Genomic DNA, 26,102 nt, shown 5'->3' on the forward strand with positions numbered 1-26,102 from the left:
TTAAGCCAGAGCAACCAGATGCAAACTGTTTTTTCTTGGATAACTTCGGTTACAGATGTGGTTTGGGTGCCATCATGTGGTTCCTTTGTTGACTTTCAAAGGCTAAAAATAGATGGAAGTGACGCCTCCCAAATGCCTTTAAATAGCCTCCTGGTTGCTGTTCACAGAAGGCTTCTCTCACTGCTGAGCTCCTCTTGCAGACACTGCCCCATTATTTGGAAAGAAGGAAGGTTTTCTTCCTCCCAGTGAAGGGGCTAGATGGGATTCCTGACCTAAACCAATCCTGAAATCCACAGATCGCCTTCTGTGCCCAAAAAAGCCCCTGCTTCATTCCAAACATTCGCAACCCCCACAGATGTGCGAGTCCACACAGAAGAAGGCCACAAGAGGTAAAAGAGGGCCAGTGTCACAAAATCCAACACAAGGAGTTAGAACTCCCTCAGTACTGGCTCCATTAAGCAGGAAGTCAGAAAAAAATAGGATTGATGAGCAACTTCAGGAGGAAGGAATATCTGTTTACAATACATGTTTCTCTTGAGACTGACTGAAGTTCAGAGCTTAAGGATGAAATGTCTGACTTAATTATTTGGGAGCATTTTCCCTTATGATTACATTTTAATGGGTGAATGACATTATTATGGAGATTTCTAGAGAATTTAATTTGCATATTCTTTTGAGATTGTTTAGTTTGGACCCAAGATAGAGGCTATCCAAATATGGATTTCCCTCCCTCCCCCAAAGATATTATCAGACTGAATAATGCCTCAGTGTAGATTTTGACTCCCACTAGGCATGAGTTAGGTAGGATTAGATTCCAGCCTAATCACCACAGAACTGATACTGAAAAGCAGAGCTTTCACGTCAGTGAGGAAACATTTCAGGCGTTTCATGAGCTCTAGATCCTCATTTCAGAAACTGATTGTCGTAAATGTCTGGATAACAAGGAAAAATAAATTGGAAATATTGGAAAACCACAAGAAGGCCCTTCACAAACATGTTACCAAAGAAATGGAAATAATTTATACACCACCAGTTATTTACAATGTCATCTATTGTGGTAATTTGGCTAGCAAGATAATATTGTATTTTATAATTCTGATGAGTTGCAAAGAGAGAATAGTTAGTCCTCAATTTACGACAACAATTGAGCCCAAAATTTCTGTTGCTAAGGGAAAATTTGTTAAGTGAATTTTGTCCCATTTTATGACCTGTTTTTGCCACAGTTGTTAAATGAATCACTGTAATTGTTAAGTTAGTAACATGGTTTTTAGTGAATCTAGTGAATTTAGTTAAGTGAATCTGGTTTTCCTATTGACTTTGCTTGTCAGAAGGTTGTAGAAGTTGATCACATGACCCCAAGGCACTGCAACCATCATAAATATGAGTCAGTTTCCAAGCATCTGGATTTGATCATGTGACCATGGGGATGTTGCAATGGTTGTTAGTGTGAAAAATGGTCATAAATCAGTTTTTTCAGTGCTATTGTAACTTCAAATGGTCACTAAATGAACTGTTGTAAGTCAATGACTACCTCTAATGTAAGAATTACGCTGTACAAATGATGATATAAATATTCCATGCCCAGTTGGGTTGCTACAACACAATAATATTAAAGCAGAAAGGCATAATTTTTCAATAAAGTATCCATGGAATTTGTATTATCCCAGTCTGTATAACATTATGTATTGATTAAAGAAACATTTCTCCAGTAATATTGCTGAGACTTACAAATTAATGTCTCTGTAATATGTCAGTAAAGAAAATTATCAACTCTTGCTCGATCATTTTTATAAGAGTCATAAATTTTATTTAAATTGTACCCCTCTTTTATTATTTTTACAAATAATTCAGAGAGGCAAACTTATCCAATACACCTTCCTCTTCCTATTTTCCCCACAACAACAACTCTGTGAAGTAGGTTGGGCTGAGAGAAAGCGACTGGCCCAAAGTCACCCAGCCGGCTTTCATGGCAGAACAGATTCTTTCTGAACCCAACCAGCAGTTGTAAAGAAGGACACACTTTGCCCTGAAATGAAAAGAAAGGCAGAGTGTGTAAAATCGTGATTGAAACCTCTTCCAGTTTCCATCCTTCATTTATGTTACTTCTCCATGTACACCTGTAAGACAGAATTGGAGAATCTATACATTTCCAGCTGTTATTAATTCCTACTTCCATCAGCCACATTGCTGGCCAAAAGTCAGGAATAAAGCTTGTTGTAGTCCAGGTCCTCCAAACTGCTCTCCCTTCTAGAAATGTGAATTTCAAAATTTCCTGTTAGCGACTGGGGAACACTGTTGCACTCAACATGATCTGGTAGGTCAGACAGATTCCATCCTGAAGAGCGTCTATACCTTTCCCCACACAAAGCAATGGGTACTGCCTAACATTATTTCTAGGTGTCAATATCTGGTGGCCTAGTAGATCTTAGCTAAGCAGGGTTCTTGCTATGCGTTTTCTTCTAGGAGCTCTGGAACAACAGTTGGAACTCGAGGAATTCCATCAACACCTGATGTTCTCAAGGGCTCCAGCTATAATTCTTTAACTAGGTTTGCTTTCACTGGATTCCCACATGGAAAATCCAGAGAAGATATAGAGCTATGTCTTAGAGGGGAAATCTTCAGAGAAATTGTGTCATAGATATGTTTGGCATTCACTTATCAGATTCTTCAGCTGTCCTGAACCAGTGACTACATATACTCTTATATAGACTCTGTTTTTCATCTATAGGGACTGATCTCAGTTTTTGGCTGTTTATGGATCTAAATTGGCTCAGTTACAGCTTTAACAAATATGAATGCCCAAAGGCCATCCTGAGTGCTAGTCTAGTAGTGCTAGTGATATAAAGTTCTTAAATGCTCTTAAGGGACAATATGGGGTATTCATATTATAGCAAACAATGTAACACCTTCTTTTAAGGACAGATGCTCTCCTGTTCTAGCCAATACCACCTCTAGAACAGATAAGTGTAAATCGGGAGAAGACTTGGTCATTTTGATGGTGGTTTTCTCTTTGGTGAGGGTGAAATTCAGCTTGCTTCCTAAGTAGCAAATTCCAGTAATGTTCAGCTGCTTTATGTCATCAGGATAAACAGGGTCAAACTTCAAGCAGCTTCTGGAGATCCTAGGAAGAGCAGAAAGAACTCAGTGGCTAGAATAGGGAATCCCATACATTATCACGAGCCTTGAGACAGGATACAGATAATGATACACGCTATCATTCACGATTACTATTCTTCCCGAACAAGTGATTTTAAAGCAGAGTCCAAGAATAAGTTCTTCCAAAGCTCGGTGGGAGTGGTAGTGGTGAGATGGCAAAGAAAATTATTAAGGTTCAAGTTAAATTAACTAGTTTTAAAAAGGAATGTTAAAGCCAAAAAGCCAGAGCTTAGAGTAGAATACATTTCCAGAAACTCTGGAGAGTTACCAGGCCAAAGTTGATCCTGCTGGCTAGAGTGGCCAATGCCTTTTGCAACTTGATTTTTGCATTATCAATGCACATAGTATTCTGTGGAGCAACATGAGCAAAACAACACAAAGTACTGATGGAAGAGAATATTTGTAGCTCAGGGTTCAATTTTGACATCCTTGGTGCTCCCTGAGCTTGGTTGTTTTCTTGCAGATGTTTCATTACCAAACTAGGTAACATTATCAGTGCACTTGGTAGGAAAAGACAATATTGTCTTAATCTCAGTATCCCTGCTTGAGGGATACTGGCTGCTCAGCTAATGGTATTTCCGGTTAGCAGAAACAAAAGGTGTTTGATTACTGCAGTTAGAAGCACTTGCCCATGCATAGCTCCTGCAGTGGGAAAAGCTTGTTCCTCCCCACCTTGACTTCTAAAAATAGTTATAAAGTTAGTAATTTTAATACAATTATATATTTAAACATGTGTGTGTAGTGAGACACAAAAGGGACTTTTGAATAGATAGTAATCACTCATAGCAAGTGCTAAATGAATTCATTCTATCAAATGTTTGTATTGCTTTACAAAATATTTTTAGTTACAAAACTTGCACTATATTTATTTTTAGATGTGACTTTTCTAACCTATATCATTGCTATGTTTTTATAAGGACTTATTCCCAGTTACACATACCCTTTATGCAAATTTTTCTGAACATATAGAGATACATTTTAAGTCAAATTCACAATAAGATAGCTAAGAAATAGATTATAAGAAACTCTAGGGTTAAGGAAGCAGGGATGAAATCCAGCAGGTTCTGGAGAACCAGTAGCGGAAATTTTGAGTAGTTCGGAGAACCGGCAAATGTCACCTCTGGCTGGCCCCAGAGTGGGGTGGGAATGGAGATTTTGAAATATCCTTCCCCTGCCTTGCCCACCAAGCCACACCACACCCAGCAAGCCACGCCCACAGAACTGGTAGTAAAAAAATTTGGATTTCACCACTGTAGGGAAGCTATGTCTCCATTCATTCTGCATCACAATATGTTCTGGTACATCATATGATTTCGACTAGGAAGAAAACTGTGACAATTTCTTTCGCCATTCCTAATTTATACCTGAACCCAGCATATCCAAAAAAGATGGCTTGCAGAAATCCACCCATCCCGGTCAAGAAATTTACAGCTCCTGATCCATCAGAGTTTTCCACCCAGATCTAAGAAAAAGAATAATATATATACATATGTGTAGATGATTGTTGTCAAGAGTACAAGAACTTAAAAGACAGGAATAAAATGTGCCCAATTGCTTGACCTTGAATGGCTCGGTGATGTTGCTGAAACATTTGTTGATTTGTTGTTGTGCTTTTTTGATTTCCTTCAGCTCCAACCAGCCAATTGCAAACATGCTCTGAAGGGAGAAAGACACTGGTAACACTGAGGATGCACTCAATCATCAACACACCCCTTATTCAAACAGATGCACTGCAGATGGGCAGGACCCCACATTTTTAGGATGGAAAGCGCTTGCTCCCTTCCTCAAGGTCAGCTTTTTACCCAAGTCATGGCTGGCCCCTGAGGATCAGTCACAGGCTCATAGATCTCAAGATCATTCCTTCTGACTTCTGGGTCCATGGGGTACATGAGAGGAAACCCAAGCAAGACAACATCAGCTTGTTTCACTGGCTCACCTGTGGGAAGAGGCATGAAGCAAAGCTCTGAGGTGACCAAGATGTGGGATGGCAATCACCAAGGAAATGGAACCTCTTGTTTTCATACCACATTACCTTTGATGGCGAAGGGGATACAGAAAGCCTCTACTTATGTCAAAGAATCTTGATGTACAGTAAGCAAAGGTGCAGCTGCTGTCACAATACATTTACATGCTGAGAAAAGCTCACTTGTTTTGGTTTTTGTTTTAGCCCTACAGCAATAAAGCTCTAGGAGCCTGCTAAAATGTCCATTTGAAGAAGCAACTTGCCGATATTCTATTATCTGGCCCACCAGTTTAAATACTAATTTAGCCAATATGTGAGAGTTATCTCTTTCCAACTCATTCCCTCTTGAAGGGGTAAAGGTAAAGGTTCCCCTCACACATATGTGCTAGTCGTTCCTGACTCTAGGGGGCGGTGCTCATCTCTGTTTCAAAGCCGAAGAGCCGGCGCTGTCTGAAGACGTCTCCGTGGTCATGTGGCCGGCATGACTAAACGTCAAAGGTACACAGAATGCTGTTACCTTCCCATGAAATGTGGTCCCTATTTTTCTACTTGCTTTCGAACTGCTAGGTTGGCAGAAGCTGGGACAAGTAACGGGAGCTCACCCCATTACGCAGCACTAGGGATTCGAACTGCTGAACTGCTGACTTTTCGATCAACAAGCTCAGCCACTGAGCCACTGTGTCCCCTTCTTGAAGGGGTAGACAAGTCATAATCAAAAGCCACATGTAGTGTCAAACCCTGTGTTGCCTTTGACACAACCAATGCAGTCCTAATGGTTTCAAGCAGTTTCAGGCAATCAGAGGATTCCAGGGGATAACTGGAAGGAACGGGAAAACAAAGGTTTCCATTTCCTTCTGGCAAAGAAATCACTGTGTTTCCAAATATCTATGAAAGTGAGAATAGAACAATTTTGCCTTTTTTTTTTCTTGGTGAGAGGAAAAGGAAAATCTCTTGGCTTTGCACTATTCTTCTCCTCATCCTCATTCCCGAAGTGGAGAAAGTACATCCCTGAGCAAGAATGCAAAAATATTGAACACTGGGCAAAATATTAATTTGATGCCCCCCACATTAGCATGCAAGCTGAGTGATGGTTACATTCCCATGATTAGGTGAACACTTGATATGCAGTGCAGTTGGTTTTGAAGTTAGGATGAACATCTTGGTTTATTCTTCTGAATCCCTCACCTGGACAATATCCATCATATTCTGGATGATAACATCTGCTCTTATCCAAAGGCACTTTAAGTTTCTTCATAATCTCCTTCCACTCTTCGGGCACAACAAAATGCAATTGGGAGCCCAAGTCAATTGCAAATTTCAAGCTGAAATGGTGTGGAGGGAAAAAGATCTAGCTGAGTTAACCTAACAGAGAATTATAAATTGGAAAAAGGTTGACATTTAGCATTTTAAAAGACAACAGTTATTTTTCTTTGAGGTTGCTCCTGACTTGGTATTAAAGAGGTATTAAATTATTCCTCCCAACACATGTTTTAATCTCTTTGATGTCATACTTGCTTAATGTTTTCTTCTGTGAAATTAAATGGCATCCCAAAGGTACAACAGCATACATTTTGTTGCAGAAGACAAATCAGTTATATGCCACTTAAAGAAGTTTTGGGGACTTCCTCTAGTACTGGGGTAAAGACAGGCAGAATTTGTTCAAAGAAAATGTTACATTAAAAAGTATCTACACAAGGTTTGCAATTGTATTTAAACTTTTCTGCTTTTTACCAGTACTACTTGGGAGCAGAGTATTGATTTCTGAACAATGCTGTTGCTTTTTCATACATTTCAAAGAGATGGCGTCTAGTGAAACCAAGAAAATCAGCAGCAATATTTTCAAGTTTATCATCTGTGTATTTACATTCCTTTTTCTTTAGAGTGTCTTTAAATGAACATGGGGCCTGAGATCTTGGATAGCCAACACTGATGGATTGCTTAATTGGTTATTTTTTCTTTTGTACAATGTGGAAGATTAGATTGAACCCTTCCAAATTTGGAATGATCTGATTCCATAACTGGCCCACACTAGGGACGTCTTCTCTGGCATTAACTGTTAGGGATGTAATGACAAAATCTAAAGCTAGAGAAACACATTTGTAGACAACAGTCACACTGATGAACTGAATTTGAAAAAGATTCCCAAATAATCCTTAAAGTACTTGGAAATTTGTACTTGATTTTATATTATTCAAACCAATTAGGAGAAGTTTTTCAATTGCATTTACAATTTGTATTTACAATTTGCATTTACAATTTGTAAAGAAGCAATATATATTTCATAAGACGAGTATCCTTACAAAAAATATTACTCTATTTCTATTTGATTGGCCTCCTTTTCCTTTCTTTACATGGGCAGTATCTTTCTCAAAGGAGGTGAGGAGGGAACGAAAGGGAAAGGTTAATCTTAAACCATCGCTGCATTTGAAAGTCAACTCCTCCTGGAAACCAGAAAGTAAATTCTGTGTGAACTGGAAGTGGGAAGGAAGAGGGAGTTGACAAATATAGTGCACTTGGTTTGGACTTCAGACCAGAAAATTCAGAACATCTTCCCAAGAGTTGGGCTGAAGAGATGAAACTCCCCAGCAAGACAGACAAAAAAATATGACATGAGGCTCAGCCTATGGTAATTATCCTTTATCTTCCTGAAGGATAGAGTATGCCAATGAACTTTTAAATTACAGGTAGTCCTCAATTTACGACAATTGAGCCCCAAATTTCTGTTGCTAAGTGAAACATTTGTCAAGTGAGTTTTGCCCCATTTCACAACTTTTCTTGTCACCATTGTTAAGTAAATCAGCGCAGTTGTTAAATTAGTAATACGGTTACTAAGTGAACCTGGCTTCCCCATTGACTTGGCTTGTCAGAAGGTCGCAAAATGGGATCTGGGACCCCACAACTGTCATAAATATGAACCAGTTGCCAAACATCTGAATTTTGATCATGTGACCACGGGGGTGCAGCAACAGTCATGTGGAAAATGGTCACGTCGTTTTTTTTCAGTGATGCTGTAACTTTGAACGGTCAGTAAATGAACTGTTGTAAGTCGAGGACTACCTGTATTTAAGTTTATAATAGATAACAAATGCATTGAGAAAGTGAATTCAATGTTAACCATAAAAAAGTCTAAAGTAGAAAAAAGTCAAAAGACATAGAAGAAAAGAACAGCAATTCTGGAAGAAGAGAAGGACAGTGAAGAATTTCCAGAAGGGGAAGGGCAGAGAAGCAGGATCAGCGATTCTGGAAATCTCTTACCTCCTCTGGGCAACTGCATTTGTATAGACAGAATTATCTACAGTGCAATGATATTCATCTGGGGGCATAACACCTGAAAGGAGGCAGACATTTTTAGAACTCAGCAGCCCTTCCATAGGCACCACTGTGATGTCCGCACGGTTAGGAATGGACACCTATAACCTGTCCAATCTTTTTTTTCCTCCCAGAATAACTGTTAGAATAAGTATTGATGGGTAAAGATTGAAGGGTGCATTTTGGTTACAATCCATTTGGGCATTAAAAAAAAACCCTTTATTGCTCTTCCTTCTGTCTCCCAAGGTCATTCCCACCTATCATTACAGGTTCTGCCTCATCAGCTGTAGCTGCTAGAGAAGATGCACTGAGCTGGCTTCTATCCCTGCTCAGGAGTTCCCTTACACACTTACCAACAATGTGATAGTTTTCTTCCTCAGAGTTCCACACAACTCGGCTGCACCAGTATTGAGCAATGGCCTGGACTACATCCCAGCCACCTTCCTGCTGAAAGAGCTTCAAGTCCTAGAAGCACATCAGGAGAGATTCCATTGACCCTGGAGTGCCCCATCTGACTCAGACAGGCTAACCGGGTTTGCTGGCAAAAACAGGATCAGGACAGGAGGCAACAGTGGCTACTCCAAGCCCAGCTCCAGCTACCTGAGTGATGCAGAAATATTGCTCGAATGCCAGCATCACATCTCCATTGATGTGGATCTCCTCGTCTCCATAAATTTTTTCAGGGCAGACCTCTCGGCCCGTTGCCGCACTCTCCCAGGGAAACTTTGCACCCTGCCACAATCAAAACCAAAGCCAAAATAAAATAAAATATCTTGGTAAGCTCAAGGCATATTAAATAGTAAAATGTTTCCTTTCTTTGAGGGCTTTCAAATCCAGAGCATCCTTGTTCAGGAATGGGCAGCTTTTTCCTGCATGACAGAAGAGCCTGCTAGAGAACGGCCACTGGCCTCGTTTGCTCAATCCAGTTTCCGTCCTCAGTGAGGGAAGGCAACTTTTCAATGTCATTCTGTGCCTTGTTCAGTTGACAAAGAATAGTTCTTGCTGTTGTTAAGTTGTGGTTCCCCACAAAACTCTCCACTTGGGTCAAATGGGGTAAAAACTCATGGGGGAGGGGTTGAATCCAGCACCTTCACTATTCAGGCACATGTTCATAGGAAAGAAGAGAACACCGGGAAGATGGCACACGAAGGCCATTGACTGGATCCAATAGGCAAGTCAAGAGGTTTTCTGTTGTTGATGCCAATACTGCAGATTAGATGTTGCCAGGCTTTATAGCCAGTCTGGAGCAATGGTTAAGGCATCAGGCTAGAAATCAGGAAATTCTGAGTTCTAGTATCCCCTAAGGAAGCAATCTAGTTGGGTGATCTTGGGCCAGTTGTTTATTCTCAGCTCTAGAAAGAAGGCAATAGCAAGCCCCTTCCAAAGTCTTGCCAAGAAAACTGCAGAGATTAGTCCAGAGAGTCACCAGGAGTTAAGACTGTTTCAAAGGCATAACTCCCACCCCACCTCTATAGCTTACCATAAGATTTACTGAGACTTAAATTAACTGATTTTAAACCCTCAGTATCAAGTAGCACATTTGAAAAATGCTTAACATACTTGTGCCCTCTGAATCCCTGTATGTTACACAAGCATCACTGGAGTTTTAGCAGCCAACTTCTGAAGGAAGTCTGCTCTTCAGAATTATGACCTTAGAAATTGTTACTACTGTGTAATTGTTCATTGTTGTTTAAGCACATTGCCATAACACTGAGCACTAGAAACTTACTCCAATAGCACTAGCATTTAGACTTATATATTGCTCCATAGTACTTTATTGCACTCTCTAAGCGGTTCACAGAATCAGTGTATTGCCCCTAACAATCTCAGTCCTCATTTTACTGACCTCAGAAAGATGGAAGGCTGAGTCAACCTTGAGCCGGTGAGAATCAAACTGCTGGCAGTCAGCAGAATTAGCGTGCAATATTGCATTCTAACCACTGTGCCACTAGGGCGCCAACAATTTATCTAGCTTAATTTCAAATTATATATTCATGTGGTATTACTGGTGGTTGGTCTAAATTACTTTATTTAATAAATTCCAGACAACGCTAGAAACTCACCCTGAATTTTCCATTGTGCTACTTCAGAAATTCTTCCATAAATTATTTTCAAATTAGCCTGCTGAAATTTGGAGCATCTGGCTGTTCTAACCATTTATGCTTTCTGAAGAACAGAGAAGAGATCCCTGACTTGTCTTCAAAGCAAGGTCCGAATCCGGAAAATCTAACTCCTGAGTCATCTAACTTCTCAGAAAGAGTTAAAATCTCCTCAATTTAGACACCACTCCCTGCCCTTTTACTTCCAGTATGTATGTATGTATGTATGTATGTATGTATGTATGTATGTATGTATGTACGTACGTACTTATTGGTTCAATTTATATGCTGTCCTTCTCTGGAGACTCAGGGCGGCTTACAATGCGTTAAGCAATAGCCTTCATACTTTTGTATATACCTGCTTAGTAGGGCTTTCAGCCCCCCCAAGCGATGTTCTTTTTTATACAAAGTCAGCTTATTGCCCCCACAATCCGGGTCCTCATTTTACCTACCTCGAAAGGATGGAAGGCTGAGTCAACCTTGAGCCTGGTGAGATTTGAACTTGCAGTAATTGCAGGCAGCTGGTGCTACTTTAACAGCACTTTAGTCTGTTGTGCCACCAAGGCTCTTCCCCACTTCAGATTGAAAGAGCTGCTTCTGAATATCATCAAGGCTTTCATAACTGTTTAGAGCCACTCTTGTTTCAAAGGAGTTTCTGTTGCTGTACCAAAATTTTACTTTTGTTTTTTGAAAACTTGCCGAAATGCTAAAATTAAAAACCATTCAAGTCAAGGGGAACCTCTGTGTGGATCCCTGCCATGACTAAAGGAAATAATGAAGGAAACTGGTTCCAAGCCTTCTGTGGAAAGAGATGCCGTATTTCCTCTTGCCTATGTAAGTGGCTTCTACCTTGTATCCTTGTTCCCGTGCATTGTGTAGAGCTCCCTCTAGTGTTTGGATCCTGTATTTTAAGATAGCACAAGCCGCTTCTGGATAGAAAAGCAGGATGTTCGGATAGATCCAGGTATCCTAGGTTTAACAACAAAAAAGGACAATATATATAAATATTGCCATCAAATGAAAAAGATCTGCAAATTAGAGTAAAGCCAGCACTTATTCCTTTCCCATAAGGGCTCCCCGCTTCAGATGAGGATGAGATGGAGAGCGGGAGACAAGTTTCTTCAACCCCACCCTCAAAAAAAATCTGGGCCCTAGGAATTATGTCACTTCAGTTTAAAAACTAAACTAGAGAACCACATGATGAATATTCTTCTCTGGGGCAGGAGGCTGGTGGAAAGTTGGTATCAAATCCTCCTCAGGAGACTGTGGAAGAAAAAATGATGGGCCCAGAATCTTAAAGTGAATATGCATAGTTAGTCTCAATGCACATCACAATTTAGGGGACAGTGTTTAAAGGAGGAAGTGAAAGAGCAATAATAAAAACATGGGATTTCACATGCCATGTGAAAACCCATTGAAACAATTGGAAGGTTAGCAAAGCTTAAGTTATAAAGAAATGGATAGAGAGGGAGGGAGGGAAGAGGGAAGAAATAGAGACAGATCCAGAGCCAGATCATTTGCTAATAAAACATTGCAATTTGTTGACCATTTTGAAAATATATTTTATTTGAGAAGCAGAGACTGTGCCTCAGGATAGAACATAAATAATAGCCAGATTCAATCCATGACCCTCCAATTAAAAAAATCTCTTGGTTAAAGGCACACATACATTGTATCCCATCTATGCCAGGTGAGATGAACTAAGTCTAACTTTCTATCTTCACTTTCCAGATTGAGTCACATATTTAAACTCACAGTTGATTGCATGGTACTTACATCAACCTGCAACAGAGAGAAGCAGAACTGGGCAAAATTCACAACACCTTTTAGTCTTTGCATGCACATTACAGAAAGCTAACAATAGTTGCAGGACAGAAGATGACCAGGATGTTGCCATGCCAGGTAACATCTTCTCCAATTCATCTCCGCTTCATCCAGCAGTAGAAAACTGGGGCGGTTCCCTTTGCTCACCTGGTCCCAGAAGACATGGCCCCAGTAGTCTTCACCGGATGTGCCGTTGGAAAGGCCTCCTGGGCTGATTCCAGAGAAAGGGACGTTCGCAGAGCCCAGAGGAGGAATGGCACTCAGCAGGTAATACAGGCAGCCATATATGGCCTGGCTGAAAGGAAGAGGCCCGTCCACATCTACACAGCAGCCGTCCCAGAGTGCTGCCCATGCCTGGGTGTGAGACAGATATAAGGAACCAGAGCCAATCAGGGACATCCCTTCACAAAAGGTCCTTTGCACAACCTCTTCAGACTCTGCTAGGGCAGTGAGGAACTCCCATCTCTGCTCCTTCTGGTCTCCAGGGAGGGTCACTGATTGGGGCACCGGGGTCCAGATCATGTGTACAGTAGGCTGGGGGCCACCCTCTACTTCTGGGACCAATGTCTTTCCATATAGATAGCTAAAGAGAAAGAAAAAATGGGAATCCTTATGTTTCTCTCTGGATATTAGAGGATCTACTAAACAACAGAAACATTTTATACTGGAATTTTATACTCATTGAGCACAAAGACTTCGCTTTGCATACCTTTTGAACTCTAATCTAAACCTTTTCCATCTTCCCATTCTCCTTATTCTTTGTATTTCTGCCTATACCTTTTAAGTGCAGTGGCCAATGGTTCTCTTCTCCCTCAATCACTCTGCCTTGTAGACCAAGCTAGTTGGGATTTCAAGAAATTGTAGAGCCAGCGTATCTGGAGGACAGCAGGTTAGGGAAGGCAATGTTAGACAAAGTCCACCTTTTCTTATAATCCAAAGCACCCTCTTAGCATGATAGGGGTTTCCTGACAGCCTCCCTGTGTCCTCTGGAGGGAACTGCATTTATTCCCTATTCAAAACCACAAGAAAAATGACCAAGCTTTGTTTTTTTTTTATTTATTGCAAAAGTTTTACAATTACATTTTCACCCCTTTTCCCCCCCCCACCCCCCCAAACTTCCCAACCTCCCTAACCCTCCCCTCCCCCCAGACTTCCCTATAATATACTCATAACTCGTAAAAAAAAAAACCCTTAATATGACACTTATGTGTAAACTTGAACCCCTCCCTCCCCTGTATAATTTTTCTTTTTACCTCATTACATTAAAATATTTCTAAAACATTATTTTCAAATAAAAGCTATTTGATACTTTCTAGTTTGATATTTGTTCTGAACATATTCTATCCATCTTTTCCATTCCCATTCATAAGTCTCTTGTGAACAATCTTTTAAGTATGCTGAAATCTTCGCCATCTCTGCAAAACTGGCCATCTTCAAAGTCCATTCCTCAATAGTGGGCAAAGCTTCATTTTTCCAGTATTTACCTATCAACAATCTTGCTGCTGTTATCATATACAATATCAGTTTTGTTTCACCCGATGTAAAACCCTTAACTATACCCAATAAAAACAATTGTGGAGAGAATTGAATTTTTTTCTTCAACACATTCTGCATGACCCACCAAATTTTTATCCAAAAAGCCTTAACTTTCCTACAGGTCCACCAAACATGATAATACGTAGCATCCAAACATTCACATCTCCAACATTTTGGCTGAACATTAGGGTACATACATGACAACTTTTTGGGATTGGGATTGTTATTGAAGTCTTTCAATGCTTGGCCAGGAGCCACAGAAAACATTCCTACAATAATACTCACTGAGCTCCCAGGAAATCTGGCCCTTTCTGCAAGTCCAGGTCTGGACTCTCTGGTTTGAACTGGGTGTGGAGATTCACTGTGATGGGTTTAGTTTTGAGAGCTGATCTTGCGATTGTTATGCTGAAAGCCAGAAGGTGGACAAGAGACTGGTGGGCATAGACTGTGTGAGTAGCTGTATATTCTGAGCACTGAGCTGTATGGATATACGTCCCTGCAGACGGAAGGAAAGGGTCAGTTTGAATGCATACCCTAAATTTTCATGTCAAATCTATTTTGCAATTTCACATAAGCAAAAGGGTCTGGCATAAGAAATTGAAACATGGCAATATAATCCTTCTGTTATTTGATGAACTGAAATATGAAAAGGGATCTTTGGGATTGTCTGCCTAACCATTCAATTCAATTCAAGGACTGAAAGGTAATCCATTGTTTTGCAAGTGTCACACAATTGGTCTTTTGGATCCAGAGAGAATAAACATACCAGGGAATAAAGACATTTTAGGATTTATTATTAACTTAAGCTAACAGCTTTGAAAGCTTAACACAAAAAACATACAAAGCAAGCAAGCTGATATCCAAATTCTTACAAGCTGTTAGGAGCTCCTTAATAAGGACAGCAGTGATACCCCATGGGGGGGGGGGGAATTTTCACAGTACACTGTGCTATTCTGTGCAGAAGCTCCCAGCTTAACATCCAGTACTAGAGTTTTTATTAACTTGACATTGTGACTTTATATGACCCTGTTGCTATGGTATCCAGCCTGCAAGACCTGACCTGGACAGGGTGGCAAATGACTCTGGGATGGAAGCTAAAGAGTCTGAGACTTTTATAGATAAGAAAAGTTTTGCCGCTATGGGAACATTTGCCCCTTCACCTTTGTTCAACAACCAAGAGTGAAAAATAAGCAGGTTAACAGAGAATGAGCTCTACATTTGTGACAACTTTTCTTAAGTATGTCACAAGAAATCAAAATATGTTATTAAATTCCACAAAATACAATTGATTTTCCATATTGCTACCATATCCATTTTCACAGAAAGTGAAAATATTCTCCAGATTTTGAGCACTCTCGTATCTTAAAAATTCTTGCCTTCTTTCAGGTTGAAAGTTTTAGGAGGCTTCCCCGTTGGACAAGACATGCTGGACAACTCATGTCAGCCTGTTGCTAATGGGGACTACTTTGCTGCATCTGGAGATCTAGTTGAAGAGGCTGTTTTAAAATCTGCCTTTCAAAATAGGTTCATTTAAGAGATTTTCAGATTCTTTTATGAGCTAGGAAGGGATTCAAACTTCAGACAACATAGCTCAGTTTGAAATTTCTATTTTCCACCCCTTTTTCTCCTTTTTAAATCTTAGCTTTACACTACCTTTCAAAACAAAAGCTAATTTCTATATTCAACATGTTGATGGAAGAAAACTGCCCTGACCAGGTGGCAGGAATATATTGGCCATGGAAACAATATAGATCAGTGGTCCCCAACCTTTTTATCGCCGCGGCCCGCTGAGCGCGCGCAGGGGTGGGGGCACGGCCCAGGAGCTTTTGCGCACGGCCCATTGCGCACGGCCCAGGAGCCTTTGCGCTGCAGTGTTCATGTCCCCCGGCCGCTGCGCGGCCCGGTGCCAGGTACTCCACGGCCCGGCACCGGTCCGCGGACCGGGGGTTGGGGACCACTGATATAGATGACGAAGGTGGCATTGCCACTTACCTATCCTGGTGTCCAAAGAGAAGGTCTCCCTCAAATCATCAGCCCCATCCACATCCATTTTGACATTAAGGGGACTGGGGAGATCAGCCCGATGTGTCTGCCCAACTTCTCCATTGTACACCCCGTTAACATGAAGGATGTCCCTGTAGACTCGGGTGCCCAGATAGGCGTTGGTCAATGTTGGGAGGAGCCTGATATCAGAAGGCAGAGCATCCGTGGTAAATACAGCAGGGTCTTCACGCACTTCTGCCATATCAACAAGAGGGAGGGAGCAATGGCTGGAGTTCTAGCTGGGGAAAAAAAAATAAGGCACACAATATATATATTCTATCTTAGTGTTTCTCACCCTTGGGAACTTATGGGTGGATTTCAACTCTCAGAATTCCCCAGCTACCTGGAATCCACCCACCTTAAAGTTCCCAAGAGTGAGAAAGGCTGCTCTGTTTGCATGGCATTGTGCCAAGGGATGGATTTCCATGCCCATCCTCTCTCCCCCCCACCCCTTGCTCTGGCACTCAGAGCCTGGCACTGAAGATCAGCTTAAAATCCACATGGAAAGAAGGACTCAGATGGATCCATTCTGTGTGGTAAGGGTGTAAAGGAGAGGCAGGCAGGCAAGTCTCCACCAGCAATTCCTAATCAGCTAGTAGGGACTAATGGGAAATATAGTCCAAAATTTCAGGCTGCTGCTCTCTAGGGAAGAAAAGAGCCAGCCCATCTGCACACAGATATTCCAAAGGAACGGAGGAAGTTCTGAAAAGAGGCGCCGCTCATCAAGTCAGAAGCGGGAGGACATCACCTGTCCGGCCCAAGTCAGTCCGTCTAGCCCTCGATTACGGGAACTCCAAAGCTTCGGAGACGAGGAAGTGCGGCAGCTCCGACCCTCCTTCTTCTCTCCAACTCCGGCCAAGCCGCCAATTCGGACACCCACCCAGCCACCCCCGCCGCCTCTTCCGCCTGGCGAATTTGCTACTTGGTCCTAAGTCCGCAGGGGGGGGGGAATAGCTCCAGGCTGAGGAAGGGAGTTTCTTGTAAAAACTCACCACGCCTTCCGGGCCAAGGGACAGGCGGAGCCTCGCCGTCTCCTCACCCACCACCGGCGTCGCCCCTTTTCTGCCCTTTCCATTTTGTCTTTTTGAGACTCTCCCAGTTTGTGCCGCGAGGGGGCAGCATCTGACCGCGCAGCGCCAAATCTACAAACTTCCGAAGAGTTTTCCCCTTAGGAAGAGAAAGAGTTTTAAAAGTCTTTGAAAAGAGTTGCGAGCCGAGCGCGAAGAATCCATAGTGTGTGTCCCCCCCCCCCCATGTTTAGCTGGAAAATGCCGACTTACAAGAATAAAGATTGGCACCCAAACCATCCATATCACAGAAAGGTAGACAATAAGTCATAGAGATTTTCTATACTGTGAGAGAGTAGTTTCCTTGAAACCTGAAGAAGGAAAGGTAACACATCTGCACTTTCTCATTGTTACTAAACAATAAAAGAGAGGCAGTTCAGTTTCTATGCATAATCGCATTCTCTTTAAACTCTATAAGAATACATTCCATGCTTGCTTTTCAAAAGGTAATTGCAATATTTTTCACTCTTTTCTGCAGGTTTTCTGGAGAGATCCTGAGTGAATCTTTCAGCAGGCATGTTGCAGACGTATTCAGGAAAAACCCAAGACTGAGAGTGTTACACTTGGACATCCAGAATCTAGATGACAAAACAATGGAACTACTCTGCAACTACTCTACTCCTTTTAGGTTGATCTATCATTTGAGGGTTAATTTTCTGTAAATATATCCAGGGAGAGGCACATTCTCTTCCGTTCCAATAAAATACATACCTGCCTCACTTTCAAGAAATAATTTTAATTCTTTATACTATTCTCCACAGGCTTGGTGGAGAGATCTCGACTGCATCCTGCGGCAGGCATCTTGCAGAAGTACTCAGAGAAAACCAGAGATTGAGAAAGTTAGAACTGACCTTCAAAAGCCCTGATGACAAAACAATGGAACTATTGTGCGATGGGCTCAATGATCCAGAATGTACAGTAAAGGAGCTAAAGTAAGAAATGCATATACCTCTCAGTTTCAGCTGCACAATCATTTTTTCACTGTTATTCTTCTGGAAATATATTCAGGGTGAGGCAGTTCAGTTGCCTTACATAATCACAGTCACTTCAAGTCCTATAAAAATACATTCTATGCTTGTTTTTCAAGAAATAGTTATAATTTTTCATACTCTTCTTTGAAGGCTTGGCGGAGAGATCCTGACCATGTCGTGTAGCAGGCATCTTGCAGAAGTACTCAGGAGAAACCAGAGATTGAGAGAGTTAGAGCTAGCCCTCAAGAACCCAGATGCTAAAACAATGGAACTACTCTGTGAGGGGCTCAAACATCCACAATGCACAATAGAGATATTAGAGTAAGTGACTATTTACTTTCAGTTTGATCGGCACAAAAGTCTTTTGATGTTAATATTCTGAAAATATATCCAGAGGAAGGCAGTTCAGTTCCTACATGATCATATTGCGTTCAGTCCTTGTAAGAATACATTCCAGCTTGTTTTTCAAAAGATAATTGCTATTTTTCTCACTCTTTTCTGCAGCCTTGCTGGAGAAACCCTGACTGAATCGAGCAGCAGGCATCTTGCAGAAGTACTCAGGAAAAACCAGGGATTGGATGCATTATTATTGTCCCTCAAGAACCTGGATGACAAACCAATGGAAGAGCTGTGTGAGGGTCTCAAACATCCAGAATGTACAATAGAAATGCTGCAGTAAGTGACCGTTTTTTTCAATTCAGTTTGATCTTCACAACCCCTTTTTGTGACTGTTAATATTCTGAAAATATATCCAGGGAGAGGCAGTTCAGTTGTCTTACATAATCACTTTCCCTTCAATTCCTGTAAAAATACATTCCTGTTTGTTTTTCAAAAGATAATTGCAATTTTTCTCACTCTTTTCTGCAGCCTTGCTGGAGAAACCCTGACTGAATCGAGCAGCAGGCATCTTGCAGAAGTACTCAGGAAAAACCAGAGATTGAATGTATTATTCTTATCCCTCAAGAACCCGGATGACAAAGCAATGGAAGTGCTGTGTGAGGGTCTCAAACATCCAGAATGTGCAATAGAAATGCTGCAGTAAGTGACTGTTCCTTCAATTCAGTTTGAGCTGCACAATCATTTTTTGACTTGTTACTTTTCTGGAAATATATCCATGGTGAGGCAGTTCAGTTGCCTTACACAATCACATTTCCTTCAATAACTATAAGAGTACATTTGATGCTTGTTTTTCAAGAAATAATTGTGATTTTTCATACCCTTCTTTGGAGGCTTGCTGAAGAGATCTTGACCGAATCCTGCAGCCGGCATCTTACCGAAGCACTCAGGAGAAACCAGAGATTGAGAGAGTTATCCTTGTCCCTCAAGAACCCAGATGACAAAACAATGGAACTGCTGTGTGAGGGTCTCAAGCATCCACAATGTACAATAGAAACACTGCAGTAAGTGATTTCCCCCCCTTTCAATTTGATCTGCGCAACTGTTTTTTGATTTTTAATAGTCTGGAAATACATCCGGAGGGAAGCACATTCTTTTCAGTTCCAATAAAATACATACCTGCCTCGCTTTCAAGAAATAATTGTAATTTCCGACTTCCGGTTTGACATTGCAGAGAGACAGTCGGGGAAATAGCGGGCTCTGATGAGCCCCGCAAAAACCCCGACTGCCGAACCACCGCCAGTGGGTCTTTGGACCCGAACTGTCCTGCAGGGATGGGGGTGAAAGAGAGGTGCCTCGGATGACCAAGAGGAACAGGCAAGTTCCTTGGAGGTCGGAGGGAACTCTCTGCATCGGCGGTGGGGGGCGGCAGCCATGGTGGCTGCCACGAAGCTGGGACATACCGAAAGAAGAGATGTGCAGGAGGAAAGTGAAAAGAACAGAGCTCTTTGAAGCTGGGTGAGTGACACCAACCTAGGCTTGAAACAACGCTAGAGCAATAATTATAATTTGAAAGACCCCTTAGCCTAAAAATAGCGGCTGTGGATTACAGGGGCATAGAAGATCTTGAAAAGTGACTTTAGAAGGAAAAGATCCGCAAGGCAAACTATTTTGGTTTTGAAGTATTTGGAATAAATAAATAGTGAGGCATATTGCAAAGCTTGGAAAGAATTTGTTTAAATTAGATTTGGATTTGGAAAAAAGGAAAAAAGAATTTTAAAAGAAGAAATGGATTGAATTGGATTGTTATATAATCACAACAAAATGGAGATGTATTTGACGAAGGGAAAGTGTGGATTGCAGAATAACACCTTCCATTTTAAAAAGAAACACTGTAATTAGTCATTTGTCTTGGAGCATGGTGAAACTACTGAGAAACAGCCGTGAGTGGTCGGGACTAGAGGTTTTTTCTTTGTCTACAGATGGTTTTTTTGAGGGAAAGAAAGAGGAAATACAATGGATTTTTTAATAAAAGAAGGAAGTTGATGTACTTCGCAGGAAATATAAGGAATAAAAAGAACTAAAATGATACATGAAGAATTAATATTGGGAACACTGAATTTGAAATTGATTATAATTTGACAGACAAAGAAATGAAGAAATAAAATATTCACGCTAGAAAGAAGAACAAAAAATAGTTTGATTAAAAAATGAAACTGTATTGTTTAGATGTACACTAATTATAAAAGAAGGTGTTTGTATGGAAAATAAAATAATGTGACTAAAATAGAAAAATGAAGTAAAGATGGGTAGTTTTGATAAAAAGGAGCTTTCTGTAGATGAATAAGAAAATATATGAATATGAGAAGAATCCAAGAAACTTTATTGATTTCATATGTGGATATGTTTGATGTAAGAATTAAGCCTCAATGTTAAATTGTAAACAAAGCTGAGATTGAAAACAAGATTAGATATACTGAATTAGAGAATGCTAATGAATATGAATAAGTAATGATTATAAAATAAGGTGATTATATTGGGTATAACAGTAAAATTAAAGAAACTTATGTTGAGATTAAAAATGAATATATTGGGTTTAACAGGAAAATTCAGAAGATTATGCTGGGATTGACAGCAAAACAAAAATGATTATACTGGGTTTAACAGTATACTGGGTAAAACTTTGATGATTCTGCTGGGATTGACAGCAAAAAATAAAGTGATTTTACTGGGTTTAACAGTAAAATTCAGAGGATTATGCTGGGTTTGACAGCAAAAACAAAAATGATCATACTGGGTTTGACAGTAAAAAGAAAGATGATTTTGCTGGAAATAATAGTAAAAATAAATGATTATGTTGGACAGTTAAAATAAAAATGATTATGCTGGGATTAAAAGTAAAAGGAGGACTAAAATGAAGATGATGTGCTGTGATAAATAATTAAAGATAAATATGTTGGGATTATTGGCTAAATCAGGATTATATTGAGATAAATAATAATGAAGATGATTTGTTGTGAGTAATTGTTAAGATGCTGTTTAAGATAATAGTAATGATTTATATTCTTAAAATACATTCATTCAAATAAAAATAAAAAGATAATGAAATGATATTGAGTTAGGATTTAAAGATTTAAGTAACGGGTTTTTGGATAAGGGGATTATAAAATAGATAGAATTTAGGGAAACAATTGTGTAAAACATTAAGTTGTGTTATTTGGAAATTAATATTTGAGGTGAAAAAATAGAAAGGTAATTGTTTTTGAGTCAGTTATTGTGAGATGGTTTTTTTTTACTGTTTTATTACTTTTTATTATTATTATTTTTACAAGATGATAATTAGTGGAGATGAAAATTTGGACAGGCCTGGCAAAGAGATTGTTCTTTCAGTTTCCTCTGCACATCATTTTTTTTATTTTTAATATTATGGAAATATATCCAGGGAGAGGCAGTTCAGTTGTCATTAATAATCACATTCCCTTCAATTCCTATAAGAATACAAATCAGAGGTGGGATTCAGCTGGTTCGCACTGGTTCAAGCAAATTGGTTGTTAATATTTTGCGCAGTTCAGAGAACTGGCTGATACCACCACTGGCTGGCCTCGCCCCATCCCAACCCTCCCCTCCCAGCCACTCCTTATCTCACCTCGTCCACCTTGGCCAGTACCTAGAGTCACACCTGCTGCCCAGCTGCTTTCTGGCTCCTTTGCTCACTTGTTTGCCCAGACCACATGGCCCCTGCGGCCCAGCTGATCTCCGTGCCTCACCCACTCTGCTCACCATGGCTGCCCACGAAGGTAAGGCGTTTGGCCGAAGGGCCACCTCAGGGTGGACACAGCGAGGCTTGGCTGCCTTTCGGGCTTGGCTCTCGCCATTCTTCTGCTCTCATGCCGCCCACTTGCCCTCTGCCTCTGGGTGGGATTCCTTGGCCATGTGTTTCCTCCTGACTTTGCTGGCAGAGCCCCTTATTAACTTTTAACAAGAAGCAGTTATTCAAATTAACTGTAATTTCCAGCCTCCCAGATAAACTCTGCCTACCATATGGCTACCTCCTGCATGTTCTTAGTGTATCCTTTGGGATCAACCCATTGGGATCTTTAAATATGTGTTAACTCTTGATTTTTCCCATTGGATATTAATTTGAGACAATGTAATTTTGATAGTTTTCTGTCCCCTGATTGCTTTGCATGTGATTAATATTAAAAAGCCATTATTATATTTTCTCATTCTTTTTCTAAAACAATAAAATTAATTAGTTATACCTAATGAGATTGATCCATTACAGTATTGAGGGGGGAATTCTTACTCTAATTACATGTCTGATCCTAAAGGGTCAAGAGGTGATACTATAGAATTAGTTTCATTTTGTCAGATACTTATCCAATGTAATATGTAGTTCCATTATACTTCAGAGAAATAGTAACCAATCAATAAGTCCAAAATGTAAAAATCAGTTCAGAACACATTTGAAATTAAATGACTTACAGCACTATAAAGTATAATTTGACTGTAATAGTGCCAGTTTTTAATGTCAGTATGCCGTTTCTTTATTTCAAATATGATAATTGACATAGAGATCACTCTCATGCTACCTTAAAATGAAATAAAATACAATAAAATACCTTATGCCACCAGACTCCAAATTTTGGGCTTAGACAATTTAGAAGTACGCCGACTTCAGTCTGACCTAAGCATAGTACATAAAATTATCTGCCACAATGTCCTTCCTGTCAATGACTACTTCAGCTTCAACCACAACATTACATGAGCAAATAATAGTTATAAACTCAAAGTAAACCGTTCCAAACTCGATTGCAGAAAATATGACTTCAGTAACAGAGAGGTCAAAGCCTGGAATGCACTACCTGACTCTGTAGTTTCTTCCCCAAACCCCCAAAACTTTAAACTTAAACTGTCTTCTGTTGACCTCACCCCATTCCTAAGAGGTCTATAAGGGGCGTGCAAATATGAGATAGCTGTTTTCCTAATTTATTTTTTTGGGGGGGAGATGAAGATCAATTTGAGAAACAGTGTGATACCAAGGATAAAATACACACACACACACACACACACACACACACCAGTTAAATTGTAATGATAGCAAATCTTCCCAAAGAGACTGGAAATCAAACTTTTTGATCAGACAAAACACCCTAGAATGAGTGAAAACAAATCACCCCTGAAATTAACTAGGATGAATCAGATTATAATCTCATTATTAGGGATTTCTGCTGGGAGGTTAACATACTTTTTTTTAAATTATAGGTTGAATGGAAAATACATTATACAGAATGGAAAATGGAAGGAAACAGCTATGGTGGAATCTCCAGCTAGAAACCAAGGAGGAGTGAAGAGACTGGCAAGCTCAGAGTCCTTGCAGAGCAGGAAGAGGCGCAGACCTGACCACTTTCAGAATCCCTAAAACCCTAATTTGGTTGGCATCTAGGACAGGTTGCTGCGCCAAATCGCCATGGCCAAGTTGCCATAGCCACCTCACCACAGGACAAGAGTTACACTAATCAAAGAAATGGTGGAATAGAATCATTTAAAAAAAGGCTGCAAAAGGAGGGACAAAATGAAATGTGAATGACAAAAATGAAAATATTAAAAAATATTTTAAATAATTAAATTGAATGGTTTAATTGTCCTGCTACAAGTTGGCTGGATTGAGTTGACCATGGCATTGTCCGTGGCGAGTTGGCTGTGACAAGTTGTCTCATTTCAATCTGGTTGTTGCCAAGAGAATGCAACCTATCCGATGAAATTCTCTTATCAGCTCAGGGTTCCTTGCATCTGACAATGGCTAAGCCTCTGGATGCTGTTTCTTCATGCTTGCTTATTTGATTGATCTATTTTTATTTCCATTCTGAATATGGTAAGGAAGAGTTGGAATTTAATATACAGGTAGTCCTGAACTTATGACCACAATTGAGCCCAAAATGTCTGTTAGTAAGTTAGATGTTTGTTAAGTGAGTTTTGTCCCTTTTTAACCCCTTTCTTGCCACAGTTGTTAATGAATCATTGGAAAAACTTGGAATTTAATAGATATTTTTCTTATTTGAAGGAACATTTTGTTCGCTGATTTTTGCCTTGATTAGTTTCTGATTTACCTGTGATTTTGACTGTGCTGCAATTGCTTCATTTCGTTGTAACTATTGGTCTGCTTCAATCATTATAAAATGTAATTATCACTAGAACAGAACATATTTAGTTCAAAGTTGAACTCAACATGTGTGTATGATTTTGCATACAGTTTTCATAAGTTTTCTGTTACTTGTTGCTGGTTTGCCTTTCACATCAATAAAGTTTTAACTTTTTTAAAAGTGCAATTCAGCATAGGAGGCTCCTTTTGTGGAACAGTGGAGCTCTCACCAATATTCCTTGATTAACGTACACTAGTTCAGTGAACGTTGAAACTTACAGTAGTGTTGAATGAGAGGTATTTACAAAGGGTCCTTGTAATTGCAACCATTGTAACATTCCCACAGATACATGATCACAATTCAGATACTCTGTTCACAGTTATGACATTGCAACATCCCATGGTCACATGGACAACCTTGGTAACCCTCACTACTGTGTTCCAAAAAGCAAAGTCAATGGGAAAGTTAGCTAAAGGTTGCAAGTGGTGATCACATGACCTGGAGATGCTGCAAATACATAGTATTCACTTAATAATGGTAACTGGGACTGCCAGAACTGCTATATGGCAGTGTAATCACATGCATCATGCCTTATAACTGCATTGCTTACTAACAGAGTTTCTTATCCCAATTCATGTTGCTAAGTGAGGATTAAATATACTGAGTTGTGGTGATATGTCTTAACATCCAAAATAACCTCATATTGGAGTAATAAATGTGACCAAGAATGGAATTCAATATAGAAACCAGGTATAGACTACAATGCTATTCATGGATTACTGTTTGTAGAACATTCAAAATGTAGGTTTCTTTTGAAGGTATTAGCACTTACACTTTAAAAGATTTGGAAGAAAAGACAGAGTCTTATTGATTAGACAGATTACAGTAATGGCAACAAGGTGTGTTCTTGGAGGCAGCTGGCAAATTGGGGTTGTGAGTCAGTGGGTTTGTATATGTTTTGGGTTATTGGTGTGTTGGTATTTGTATGAAAATGTTTTCCTTCTATGTTCTTTATACTGGATATAGTATTTTAATTGTCCTTGCAAGATTTTCTTTTGTGGCATGTGGGGTCATGACTAGCCCTAAATGAAAAGAGGAAATGTAAATCCTAAGTGTTTTGTTTTCCTGATTTGACCCCAGCCTGCACAATCCATTTCAGTCCTTTATCTAGTTGGCCTGTCTATTTGGAGATCCTTTTAGCTGTGCGGTTTTATTAATGGATACATTGTTTTATGAATGAAACAGTTTCCTTAAGCTTCACCTTCGGGCTATTTTAGTGGAGCAAAGTTGGGGGGGGTGTATTCAATACTGACACAACCAGCAACACACAGCTGGCAGGATCAGAGTCCTGTGGTATCCAGGGATCTTCCTGCTTCAACCCAATTGCTTCTCCAAGGATCAAGTGGAAGGGATGAATTGCTAAGTGCTGACAGTAAAGAATTTTGGCCAGCAGTTCTCCAAGATAGTCCATGGAGTAGACAAAGGGGCCAGTAGTTGAAAAATGGCTGTAAACAACTATGGCCAGAGAAGCTGCTTGTTAGAAAATCAGTTCATGCTCACTAAGCAGAAAGCTGGCGAAAAGACAAAACAAATCCACTGAATGAAATCTTACCAAGTTCTTAAGTTATTATCTGTGAGAATCAATGCTCATGCTA

At 40.1% G+C, this 26,102-nt stretch overlaps 2 protein-coding genes across 7 annotated transcripts; one reads left to right on the plus strand and one right to left on the minus strand.

Annotated features, from left to right (window-relative positions):
- Positions 1 to 1,784: 1,784 nt before the first annotated feature.
- On the minus strand, positions 1,785 to 17,097 carry PGGHG (protein-glucosylgalactosylhydroxylysine glucosidase). 5 transcript variants are annotated; one of them, XM_087881330.1, is made up of 14 exons: positions 16,923 to 17,097; positions 15,880 to 16,169; positions 14,173 to 14,383; positions 12,499 to 12,934; positions 11,377 to 11,496; positions 9,029 to 9,160; positions 8,782 to 8,893; positions 8,375 to 8,447; positions 6,305 to 6,441; positions 4,959 to 5,092; positions 4,717 to 4,812; positions 4,521 to 4,618; positions 2,907 to 3,121; positions 1,785 to 2,026 (listed from the first exon to the last, which is right to left on the minus strand). In XM_087881330.1, exons 2-14 carry the CDS (start codon positions 16,130 to 16,132, stop codon positions 1,965 to 1,967), a joined length of 2,079 nt encoding a protein of 692 aa, XP_087737456.1. In that variant the 5' UTR covers positions 16,133 to 16,169; positions 16,923 to 17,097; the 3' UTR covers positions 1,785 to 1,964. The 5 variants fall into 5 exon arrangements, with proteins under 5 accessions (XP_087737456.1, XP_034272589.2, XP_034272586.2 ...); XM_034416698.3 differs by having other exon boundaries at positions 15,880 to 16,070; positions 16,679 to 16,956; XM_034416695.3 differs by having other exon boundaries at positions 16,679 to 16,956.
- A 290-nt stretch (positions 17,098 to 17,387) lies between these two features.
- Positions 17,388 to 24,633, plus strand: RNH1 (ribonuclease/angiogenin inhibitor 1). Of its 2 annotated transcripts, XM_087881355.1 has the most exons (7): positions 17,388 to 17,625; positions 17,759 to 17,929; positions 18,119 to 18,289; positions 18,473 to 18,643; positions 18,836 to 19,006; positions 19,198 to 19,368; positions 23,570 to 24,633. In XM_087881355.1, exons 1-7 carry the CDS (start codon positions 17,426 to 17,428, stop codon positions 23,724 to 23,726), a joined length of 1,212 nt encoding a protein of 403 aa, XP_087737481.1. In that variant the 5' UTR covers positions 17,388 to 17,425; the 3' UTR covers positions 23,727 to 24,633. The 2 variants fall into 2 exon arrangements, with proteins under 2 accessions (XP_087737481.1, XP_087737491.1); XM_087881365.1 differs by lacking the exon at positions 17,388 to 17,625 and having other exon boundaries at positions 17,780 to 18,006.
- Positions 24,634 to 26,102: the final 1,469 nt, after the last annotated feature.

Source organism: Pantherophis guttatus, chromosome 1 (assembly GCF_059756535.1).
Source record: "Pantherophis guttatus breed Tessera chromosome 1, ASM5975653v1, whole genome shotgun sequence".
In the NCBI taxonomy this organism is placed as follows: domain Eukaryota; kingdom Metazoa; phylum Chordata; class Lepidosauria; order Squamata; family Colubridae; genus Pantherophis; species Pantherophis guttatus.

What these genes read in the sequence shown, in the direction of transcription:
- RNH1 (XM_087881355.1), top strand. Translation starts at nt 17,426, where the DNA reads ATGCTTGCTTTTCAAAAGGTAATTGCAATATTTTTCACTCTTTTCTGC. An exon ending in TGTACAGTAAAGGAGCTAAA is followed by an intron (nt 17,930 to 18,118) that starts GTAAGAAATGCA and finishes TCTTCTTTGAAG; the next exon opens with GCTTGGCGGAGAGATCCTGA. An exon ending in TGTACAATAGAAATGCTGCA is followed by an intron (nt 18,644 to 18,835) that starts GTAAGTGACCGT and finishes TCTTTTCTGCAG; the next exon opens with CCTTGCTGGAGAAACCCTGA.
- PGGHG (XM_087881330.1), bottom strand. Translation starts at nt 16,132, where the DNA reads ATGGCAGAAGTGCGTGAAGACCCTGCTGTATTTACCACGGATGCTCTG. An exon ending in CTCTTTGGACACCAGGATAG is followed by an intron (nt 14,384 to 15,879) that starts GTAAGTGGCAAT and finishes TTCCGTCTGCAG; the next exon opens with GGACGTATATCCATACAGCT. An exon ending in CACGGGAACAAGGATACAAG is followed by an intron (nt 9,161 to 11,376) that starts GTAGAAGCCACT and finishes TGATTGTGGCAG; the next exon opens with GGTGCAAAGTTTCCCTGGGA.